This window comes from Rhynchophorus ferrugineus, unplaced genomic scaffold (assembly GCF_030347505.1).
Source record: "Rhynchophorus ferrugineus isolate W39M unplaced genomic scaffold, kcgeb_rfMv2 rfM8, whole genome shotgun sequence".
NCBI lineage: Eukaryota > Metazoa > Arthropoda > Insecta > Coleoptera > Curculionidae > Rhynchophorus > Rhynchophorus ferrugineus.
In genome coordinates, this window is record NW_027472587.1 from 16,163,849 (window position 1) to 16,176,356 (window position 12,508).

The following is a 12,508-nucleotide window of genomic DNA, read 5'->3' on the forward strand; positions in this document are numbered from 1 at the left end:
GAGGCGCTCGCTTAGCTATGATCGAAAAGGCCAATTTTCGAACGATTCCATTGGACACAAATAAAATAGGTTTCATATTTTCGCATATTTTTCAATTTTGTCTTTTAAAATATTGAATTATTTGTTTTTGTAGTGTGTAATTTTAACGTATTGGTATTTCTCATATAAGACCCTCAAATGAAACAATGTAATGGACTTTATATATAGGTTAACTAGATAAGATACTTTTATAAGGATCGTGAATTTATATTCATGATTCCCTGCTTTTGATAAGGACACATGATTATTTTTCAACATCTTATTTCCCGATAGCCACTAGTGTATTTGAGTTATTTCTCCATTTTAGGTATTTCAGGGTATTGCCGGCAAAAAAATGGCTATATTCGAAATAAGTAACATCACCAAAATATAAATGATGGCAAACGAAATGCCACAAAATGTCGATTTATATGCCGCGAAATTATAAATTATATTTCAAATCATATAATAATATAATCGGAACATATGCATATACAGTAATGCATTGTATACATGAATATTCTAGATAAAATTCATAAAACTGTTAGAGATAAATCACTATTAATCACTATTTGTTTAATATTATAATTGCTGTAAAAAAACTTATAAAACAAAACATATAAAAGTTAGTAAACGAAGCCCCACAAGAAGTGCGAATCATATACCGACAAATTATGAGTTATGATTAAAACCATAACCTTATTAAAAAGCCGAAAATTAAACTGCTATGTACTCTTGAAGATTATGGAGTACAGTAGAATTTTAAAAATGTATATATATTTTTCTTAGGTTGGAAATTTATTCAATAATGTATTATATACATGAATATTCTAGGTAATTTTATTAAACTGTTAGAGATAAATCACTATTAATTATTTTTATAATTATTATCGATGCTGTAACAAAATTCACGAAATAAGAATATAGAGTTAAACACAAGACCTCACCAACCGTGCGAATAACATATCGATAAATTATGAATTATTTCTCAAACAAACAAAAGACAGAAAACTGGACTACTTTGTATTTTAGAAGGATATTGAATAAAGTGGATTTTAATATACTTTAATTAATTATGCTGAATTCTTGTTGTGTAATATATTATATATATGAATATTCTAGATAAATTTTATTATATTGCTACAATAAAAGCATCGTTAATCAGTCTTTGTTATTATTGTTGCTGTTATAATGATTATTATTATAAATAAAAGTATAAATCTTTTAAGCAAAAAAGGTATAAAACATAGTAAACGCAGTTTCACAATAAATGCGAATCATATACCGACAAATTATGAATTATGTTTCAAACTAAATCATCATTGAAAAACACAAGGCTGGACTGCGGTGCACTTTTGAAGAAGAATCAATAATATATATATATATATATATATATATATATATATATATATATATATATATATATATATATATATATGGATATTCTGGTTATATCTCACTAACCAGTTACATATGATGTATTTTTAATATGTTTTTATTATTATTGTCATTGCTGGAGCATAAATTATATATCAAAATATATAAAGGATAGTAAACACAACAGCTTCCTAATTTTAACCCATTTCCGCCAATCCCCTTTCTTTTCTTTTTCGGGAAACAACTTCGATACCGTGTAAGCCGACGCCTAAGTGCGAATCATATTCCGACCAATTAAGGATTATGTTTCGCTAATGGAGTAATCGAGATAAAGGAATTCGTTCGTCTGACGATCGCCTGGTTTTCTGTTTCAGGTGTCCGTGTCGAACGCACACAACGTCACGTTACTGTCAGTGGGCCGTGACATATCCGGACAGTTTCAATGCGAAGTGTCCGCCGACGCCCCATTGTTTCACACACAATTAATGTCGGCGCCGATGACGGTGGCAGGTAAGACACTAGACATTTCGAGATCTCATCCATTGTTTCTTTTCGCGTTTTGTTTACGCAGATCTGGTGCATGTTTGCCGAGAGCAAAGGCGAGCGGGACAAAGAGATACCATAGTGAATGCTCCCATTGTTTTTCGTGATTATTACATCGCTTTCGCAATTGTTTCGCATGGTTATAATTTTTATTTCACTCATTATTTATATATTTAAATTCAAATTTGCGTGTGACTTATTTTTGACAGTTTCTTTTTGGGTTTAAGATAATATTAGAAAAATTATTGAACATTTATAATCGTAGAGTAAATAAAGAAAAATATTTCGCAATACCCAATATCAAGATAACACTAAAATCGTTTTTTAAATCCATTTTTAGTTGGCTTGAATGGAAAAATATCAGGAGTCGTGGTTGGGTTATCTATTTTTTATCACTATTTTATGTGTGCATGGCATGATGCAAGAAACATTTAGCATCTCTATAGGTTTCTATCACTATATTATAATGAAAATTAGTTACTTTTCAAGCATGTTCGATCTAAGAACTGTTGCGTAACCGCATCGTTTTCCTTTCGAGAAGTTTCTAGCTCTATTTAAAAAATATTAAGATCATAATAATAGTTCCAAATTAACTGTATTAAGCATTATTGGTGTGTGACTCAGCATTGCTTTTTCTGCATATACATATATACATGGAGCTTTTCTATATATTTTTCTTTCAGTAAGTTAAGCTATATTTAGCATAATTATTAATTAATGGGTAATGGTTCTAAACATATTAACAAAAGTAGAGATGTTGCAAAATATGACGATATTTTTGGGCTCAATAAATCTATATATTTTCCAAGAAGTATCGATAGTTGTAAATAAGAGTATCGAACTTTTAGTTGCAAGGTAAACTATCGATATTAAAAGCGTACGGTTTCTAGAACATCCGAACATTAAGTGATTTTTATAAAGAAAAGTAGGACTGAACCTGAAAAAGTTCGATACGCGTATTGAGGTTTTGCGATTTCGCCTCAAACATCAAGTGTTCGATATGGCGAGTTTTTCGTGGTTTGGTATCGACATTTTTTCTCGACAATACATTAAAAGCGCAAAATCAAATAACGTACCCAAATTGTATGTTGTGACGGATTATTTGTGTGTGTGTGTGTGTATTTTTTGTTTATATAAGACTTCTGTTAATTAACTAGAATACTATTAGAATAATAGAATAGTGTTTAACAGGAAAATATGAGGACAATAATTTGAACGGGTATCTTTTTCAAGATGTTAAGCTTAAAATCTTTGTTGTATCGCACCTAACAATTTTGGGGATATGTTACAAAACTGATAAAATGTATGATATAGCTTTGGATTAAAGATGTTAACGGAATACGATTAAGTAGAATAAGAATAGAGTTTAACAGAAAAATATGGGGAATTTGTTCTCAATATAATGAAATAGTGAGATACAGTAATTTTGTTTATTATGTCATAACATTATATTTATACTAGTTTTGATATTTATATAGTATTTCTATATATACTTTATATATTTTTATGAATTTTATGAAATAAATTTGTTTTAAAAATTAAATTTAGTTCGTAGAAGAACCTACGAAATGCATTGACAACAAAATATTTTCATTAGGGTTTTCTCTAAAGGACATGTAATGAAATTAACCTATCATATTTTTGAATAGCGATCATAGCATCATCTAGTGATTGGATGTTCCAAAACTTTTCTCCAGGAACCTTATTTAGTTGCTTGTTTGTTATTCTGTGTCTACAATACCATATAATTTTCTCGTTTTTGCTTCTATTCAAAAATGACTAATCATAATTTATATTCCTCCGACCTTAATCGCATTTATTAAATATTAAAATAATATAATATTACGAAAAGTACGAATCCCCCGTCCGAAAAAGGATAAAGGCGCCGGCGAAGTCATAGAGGTGAAAATTAATTTTGCTTTGAACAAGTCTCGTTCCGAGGCAGAAGAGATAAAACCGAAAATCTCGCTTGTTTTGGGCTGTTTAAAATTTATATCGGTACGCTGGTTCAACACACCGTCTCCATTAAATATTTAGGGCAATTTCGGCCCGGCTGAATACGGTATCGGTCTTCCTGAAAAGAAATTTTAATTAGTTTTTCGGCGTCCACACTTATATTTACTTTTGTTTCGCTTGCCGAGGCAATATTTGCTATTGGCCGGAGTCTTATTTGTTGTCTCATTCCGGATGCGTGGCGTAGGTACAACCGTTTTAATTAGTGATGTTTTTGACCGTCAAATGGCGCTCGATAAATATTTAATAAGGTAACAAAGGTCCCAAAAAACATAAGGAATTTATTCATTCTTTCCACCAGTCATTGTTGATTTAACCTAATTCAAATATTGTCATCTTATTGCTAGTTGTAACTAGATACTCACTATCTGGTGAATTCGAAGAAAACATTGTTAATTCTAATTTCCTGATAACCTCTGAGAGAATATTATCAGAATATAAAAAATCAACAATATAAAGTATATTATAATGAATAATGGCACTGTTCTTATTTTTATTTTAGTTCCAAGCGGGTAATAAAACTAACTATTTAAAAGTTGTCGAAAATGTATTAGGATACCTTCATCAAAATGTATTCATCAAAATATATGTCGTGTAACGTTCTTTAGATTATGTAGTATCAACCAATAGAGAATATTAAATAAATATTTATCAAACAAAGCTTTCTGTTGGACTCAACCATTATTTTTATCAGTAACTGTTGTTTTAACACATTCACTGCTACTGGTGGTTTATGTTTATTAACCTTCACGCACCTTCAGCTTGAACCTTCACGCATGCTGAGACTCGGACAATATACCTAATCTAACGCTAGAAAAATTCTGGAACGTATAACGGTATCGCCAAGTAGGCGTCCCTAGCACCACAGTAAATAACTGGTGGTTACCACTGTGACACTAGACGCACCGAATGTGTTAACTAAAGTCAAATATTACCATCTTATTGTGAATTATAATAAGATAATTGCTATCTGGTCAATGTGAAAGAATCGTGTTAATTTTTAAGTCAATTCGAACTGAATCAGAGGCTTTTTTCTTTTGATAAAATAAGAAATGTAATGCGTGAAGCAAATGTGCGTTTGCAAGCAGGAAACTTGCAGGCATTTTCAAAGAATTCGAAATATATGATGGTGTTGCTTTCGCAAAATTTTTCAGATAAGAGTTTGAGACTTTATGTCAGTAGAATATAAAGTCATATGTGCCAAATCATATTATTGTTAACTTAAGTTTAACGAGATCTATTAGGAAATCCGGTAATGACTTCACGGTACATCTGGTACACTTTTATGTTATTTATAGTTCTTCAAGGTTATTCATATATCTATCAGTTACTCCATATATCGTGATAACCTCGGAAAACTAATTCATATTTCAAAGAAAGGTACTAAAAGTATTTCACAGTCTTCTAGAACATGATCAAAAATAACCACGAAAATGTCTTATCAAATCAATCTTATCAATTTTTAAGACATGTACTTACACTCCCTCACTGGTAAAAATTTACTACGTTTTCTGCAGTTGATTCAAGTAAGCATTGAACCTAGTTTTCTGAGGTACACTAATTACATTTCAGGTCCTGCAATATTTCAATGAAGGCTGTTTATTCTTGTTTGTGAAACAATGTGGTAGGTCCCGCGCAAAATTTTACGGTATCCCAATTGTTCGACAACGAAGCTGGACGCGTTACTTGAATTTCGTAATATGGTTTGCAACATGTTTGTATGATTTGCCGGCAATTCTAAATGAAATTGTCGACGAATTTGCGATGTATAGCCTGTTATATCGATCGATATTCGCTGCATGTTTTTCCAATAATTTTGTGTTCCTAAAGACCACATTTATAACATTTTATTAGGAAAATAAAATAAGCGTACATTACTTCAAAGGTATTCTCTTGAAAGTTTAAATTTTGCAATAGGAAAATAAAATTGCGTCAAAGTTTTGTTGAAGTTGCACTGCATACACATTGCAGGAGGTTTTCCCTCATTCTTGCTGAGATAGTGTTTGTGAAAGAAGGGAAATATTACAATCAATCCATTTAAGGAGCTTGTTTGCCCATTCTTCTTTATAGTTACAATATAACCTATATAATCCCGAAATATTAGGAATACGATGTTTAAAGCATATTTATCCACGACATCCAGTCATTGAGATTATTGAGATTAACAACCCAAAAACAGATCAAGCCGCAGTAGCTTTTCCAATATACAGGAAATGAATTCTTCACGTATCTCAGTTCCAAATAAAAACAGTGATCAAAACTAACATAAAAGATGGTTTAATATTGTACCAAACTATCTAAATAATTTAATATTGATAAGATCAAAAGCCAGAACGCAAGGACGGAAGGACGAGATTTAATGAAAAACATTTGAAGTTCTGCATAGACATTTTATATGATCTCTAGATTCACTTTCCATATTACCATACTTTCAGTAACGTAAATACCTCGGATGTAACTAGTATAAAATATAATACGAGAGTGGTTCAAATATGATCCAGACAAATATTCTGACACGTTTATTTACTATTGAAAATATTTACGAAATTTTACAGTTTTTCTAGATATCGGCCCTCACAAGTTACGCATTTTGTTCATTTTTCCGGAAGTTTTTTGATGCCGGTATCGAAGAATTCCTTGGGCAACTCAGACAACCATGTGCGCATGAACTCCCTCTACCTCGTCGCCGGTGTTGTATATTTGACCTCCGAGCGCTTCTTTTAGTGGTCTAAACATGTGGTAGTCGCAGAGTGATAAATCCGGACTGTAAAGGAGGTGTTCCAGTACCTCCCACCATAATTCGGATATTGTATCGAGCGTGAGACGCACGTTATGGGGTCGCGCGTTATCCTGGAGAAGAATCGCACTTCGTGCTGGAATGCTCCTCCGTTTCGAGCGATAAGCGGATTCCACGTATGTTTTCAGAAGGTTAGAGTAGTATGCAGCATTAATGGTGCGTTGGGTGCGCAGGAAATTACGCTTCGCCGGTCCCAGAACACCGTACACAGAACCTTACCCGTGGACCTGGTTGTCTTCGCCTTGGCTGGCGCCCCTTCCTCCTTCTTCCTCCATTCTTTAGACGACTTGCTTTCGGGAATGTAATAGTGTACCCATGTCTCGTCTGTAGTGCAGAATCTCGTTAAAAAACTGCCCCCCTCTGCCTCGTATCGCGTCACCGGTGACAAACTTCAGGAAGTTCAACAGTTTATTAACCCATCGCGCCCTTATTTCATCTAGAACATTCATCCTACGGTTGTCCAAAGTGAGTTATTGCACGTGGCGAATGTGTTCTAGTGTGATGCTGGCTCGCAATCGACGATCATGCGGCTCATTATCGACTGTTTCGCGGTCTTCCTTGAATGCTTTCGCCCATTTAAACACGGCAGCCTTACTCAGGCACGCACTACCGAATTGATTGTGCAAACGCAGAAAATTTTTCCTCGTTTTAACGCCTTTCCACACCAAAAATGAATGAATATACATAGCTTTACGGCGGTCGGCACTTGACGTTCACTCATGGTCTTAACAGGCGCGTGAAACATGCGCTACCGACGACAGCTATGCCATACTGTTCGTAAGGAACACAGCTATCAGATGCTCAAGCCACGATCTTCAAAACATATATGCGCGCCGTCTGCAACGTTTGTCTCCATCATATTTGAACCACTCTTGTATTATCACATATTTAATTCGTATTCTACAAACATGCGTTCGTTATGCCACTGACAATTGTTCAAAAAAAAAACTTAGATCCATTCATTTTTAACCAACACGAGGCCGGAAAGCGATTTTTGATATTTGATAAAAAATGTGCTGGGACGTTTTCCGAACTGAACAATTTAATTAGTAGGAATATGGCAAAATAAAAGCCATTCTATATTTAATACGATGTAGAGTTGATTTTTGGGATATAACGAATACGTGTAACTATACGAGCCGGTGGATATTTTATAAATAAACATGCAACGGCAAGCAAATAAAAGCCATCAAATTGAGAGAGGAATATTTTTTAATACTGCGGAATGAAGCTTTTAAAACTGTTTAAATAAAAAGCGTTCGGATAACAGAGCTTTTCGTACAATACCGATATGAAAACGGAAATATGTAGTGAAAAGGATATAATAAACTCTTTTGTATTGATTACATTTATAACTTAAAAAGTTAATTGTAACTAGTGGTCGCTCTGTGGTCGAAATTTGACTACAATTAATGTTTCTCTCAAAACACAGCAAAGTGAATTGTTTAAAAATGCTACTGAGGCTCACATATATACCATAGCATTAATTAAAATAATAAATGTCCGTATATTAAAATATATTTCTAAATATTTTAAAATCTCCTTTTTACCAATGAAGGTTTATATGTACTGGACCTACAGTTTACAAGTTTACCGCCCTCGGCATTAAGCTTACCGACGACTGGCCAGTGACAACGTTAGAGACCATCCCAGAAGACATCCGGTCTTACCCAGCCTGGTTACTAGCGTGATTGGTATGGTTATTCCTTGTCGAATTTCCCACTGTTGCCTAAAAACATTTACAATTACAATCACAAACATAAAGTAAATTCATGTCTCGGCAGTATTCAAACTCACGACCATCGCAACAGTAACAGGACCGTCCTTTCGCCTTGACCACTGCGCCAACGAAGCCATACCGGCTAAAATACATTAAAATAACTTTACCAAAAACTAAGTTAGTATATAATATTTTCTAAATGATATTCCATTAAGTTTCAATAAACTATAAAATATTGATAAGTTAGTAGATCACTGAACATTATAACAAAGTATCATAACTAAGATTATCTCCAGAACTGTAATAACATCAGATCATCAAATATAAATATACATGATGTTTCTTTACCTTTATATTATCAATATAAATTTGAAATAATAAATAAAGTAATATATGTATATTAAAACAGACAAAATATGAATAAAAAAAATTGAAACTGATATTGTATTTTGGCAATATATTAAAACGATAACGAACATAATTAAGTAGTATTATAAAAGTATTACTATTAGAAAATCAAAATAATTGATACAACGTTGTGTTCATTTTGGAACTAACAACTCACCACCAAATGAGGAGTTAAACTTCAATGAAACTATTTTACTACTGTCATCCGAAATGCATTCTCCACATAGTCCAGATAAGACACCCTCTGATTGTTATTTGCTCGATGTTTGCAGTGCTCTATCAGTGAAGTTAAGCTGCTTTCAAGGACAACTTGTAACAATGAATGAATTCAATTTTTCGACAACGGCTTCATGGATTCACTCAATAAAAACGATATTGTCATGGAGACCACAAAAATACTAGAAAAATTTTACAGGAAAAAAACACGTCACCTAATTCCTAGACCTAATTGTTGTTTCACTGATTACTCATCAATATAAAGAAGTCGAAAAAACATGATGGAGTTTATCTTAGACCGGATAATTATTGTTTTTCGTAGCAGACTGGTCGAGAAGAAACCTGCTGAATGGTAATTTCATTTTTAATTAAACCGAAGCCTATTTTCTTTCGGCCTCTTTTCTCGTTCACCCCATTGCCGATAGATTTTATTGCTGACGTTTATTGTCTGCGAACGACAACATTTCGAACGTTTTCGGGGTTTTGCCTGTTCGCGTCGTATTTATTTTGGCAATAACCTTTAACCGTCACAGCATCAGCTATATTGTTTTGGGCGATGTAAAAATATGATTTATGAGGAGGGTGAATGTCCGGAACACTATATTTATAGCCCATAGATAAACAGAAATGGTAAGAAATGGACAGAAGATGACATAAACCCTCATAGACTCCTCTTAAACTAAGAAAAACATTATTTTACAAAGAACGTTGATTTAATATATTCTTTATAAATAACTTTAAACTTTTAACTTTTTGTCTTTATAACATAATTAACTATGATACTCATTATTTATTTGTAGAAAATTTAATATAACTTCTAAATGTTTGAATATTCTATTCGATTTCATAGTTTAACTAAATACGATATGGCTTTATTTTAGATATTACTTTCAGAAAGTCTCCGTAATTTTTTTAGCTCTGATAACAATTTGTTGTTTGCATAAAAGTTTAACATATCTCCTGAATATCACACATTTTCACAAATACAATTTTATTCCATGTTTATGTCTTCATGTTTGTTTCATATCATATATAACTTCATTATTTATGTAGTTTTAGAAATGACTTCATCGTGTATATAAATCTGATGCCCCTTTATTAATTCCATAAAAGTTTATCATAAATTAAATATTTGGCATGTTCAACCTGATTTCATAATTTATCTATACACGATAATATAATTATGTAATATGATGTACATAATTTTATTCTTTATGTTATTTTAGAAATGTCCTCTTAATTTATTTCACACTGAAGTTCATTTACTATAGAAATGTCTTTATAATTTGATTAACTCTGATGCCTATTTGTTATTTTCGTAATATCCAACTTTTAGCCTATTCAGTTTGATTTCATAATTTAATCATATATGATCTACCTTTATTCCTTATGTTACTTTAAAAATGTCTTCATAATTTATTTAACGCTGATACGCATTTGTCAGTTGCATAAGAGTTTGACATATCTTCCGCATTTTTACATGTTCAATCTTATTTCATAATTTAACTATATATTATACGCCATTATTCATAAAATTTTACTTTAAAAAAGTTTTCATAATATTTTATGTAAATTCTCATCTATCAATTATCTATTATTTACACAAAAATTAGGGATAGTTACCGGAATATAGGTTCCAAAAATTATATATATTACATTACTACACAATTTAAATATAAATGGTACTATTTGTTAATTGACTTTGCAAATGGACCCAGTAGGTAGCCGTGCGGACTTCGAAGAGTTTAGCACGTCGACAATAACGTACTAGGGTCGAAAGTTGCTGGGGCTAAAAGTCGTTCAAAAAAACTTAATGATCGTAAAAATTGGAAGTTAAAAAGTGAGTGCGATGAATGTCGATAAATAATATAACAGTATTGAGATCGACTATAACTAAATTATTTTATTCTCATGCATAATTTCTCAATGGGTTTCATAATTTATTTGTATTTATATATATACTTTGTTAGCAAAATAGGCAAATTTAAAACATATATAATTCTTGTTAAGACTAGTAATAACGATGTTCTATTGGAAAAAGTAAGCTGACGTTAGCTTATGTACATATATACTTTATTCATATAAACGTTCAACGAATATCAAAAATAAATAATTCAGAACCATAACTATAATTATGTTAGACTAAATTAGAACAGTTTCAGTCAATGTTAGGGCAAGAAATTTGCAACAAAAGATTTTTAACTCCTCTCCGAGTAAACTTTGTCGCAGTTAAGACTAATTATCAGGCAATTTTCTAGGAAATACGAAACTATCTATCAAAAATAAAGCGAACAAAAAGTTAGCCCCATTCTTTCGGTGAGTTTTCGCAAATAATGGCGTCCAGGATTCTTTGGGAAAAGTTTAATTGTTCGAAACAAAGTTCTTCGGGATTATAATTTTTCTTATTGCATGGAAAATATGTAGTTTTCCGGCGTGATTAATACTAGCTCCCCTCCGATGATCCATTTTCCTCAACTGCTTTTATTAAAAATGATCTAATTTAGCTTAGAGATAATTAAAATACGCTTAATGGTTTATGAAATAGCTTTAGGCATTCTTAGATTTAGTTAGTTAGTACGTAACAAGTTAATAAACACTAATATGATACGTATTTTCTTTATGTTACATCTTATGGAGCTTCAATCGTATATATACTGGATCAAAGCACTGAGACAAATTCTTGTTTCCCTAACATAATTGCAAATATATAAGTTAAATGACAAAATATAATGCCTCACGTTATTGGATCTAATGTTCTAGTTTCATTTATCATTACACGCAGTAATATTTTTTATATAATACATTTTCATTGGTCTAGAATCCACTAAAGTTCTATAGTATACCTTTTGAATATTAAAATTCCCTGAAGTTTCTGTTTTGATTAAGAAAGACTGGAAATATTCGAAGAACTATTTTTATTTTTTACTGCAGGCTAAAGAATACAAATAAATATTAAGTCATTTTAAAGTAGAGTCCTAAAAACAAGCTTCGAGCAAAGGAATCAATGAAAAAATTATATTTATTATTATAAAGTAATATGTAAACAAAATGGTATTAAAAATAATGAAAGGACGCAATCTCCTCAAATACCTTTACCCACTAAAGTATTTCCAAGTAGACTTTTATGGATATCATCCACCTAATTGCAATTTTCTTTCCATTAATAACCATATTTCTTCCACCTTGAATATTTCACCACCATATATATTTGATTATAATTAAGTAGTAGCAATTTGAAAGATCTAATATAATATTTTACGCTAGAGGACAGCCATAAAACCCCAGATAATAATGAGGAAAAATAATTTTTGTCCTCGACTGGATATATAAACTCTTCACCGTTGCCAACATGACTAATTAGGCAGTAAAATTAGCGGGACTCAGCTCCACTGACACTACGGTTAAGCCATTCCACT

At 31.8% G+C, this 12,508-nt stretch overlaps 1 protein-coding gene across 1 annotated transcript in view; it reads left to right on the plus strand.

Moving 5' to 3' along the window:
* Positions 1-12,508, plus strand: part of LOC143200753 (uncharacterized) — a 205,766-nt gene that overhangs the window by 159,461 nt on the left and 33,797 nt on the right. Inside the window, exon 3 of the mRNA XM_076411362.1 lies at positions 1,770-1,905. Within this exon, the coding sequence (XP_076267477.1) occupies positions 1,770-1,905 (136 nt within the window). The remainder of the gene's footprint in view (positions 1-1,769; positions 1,906-12,508) is intronic.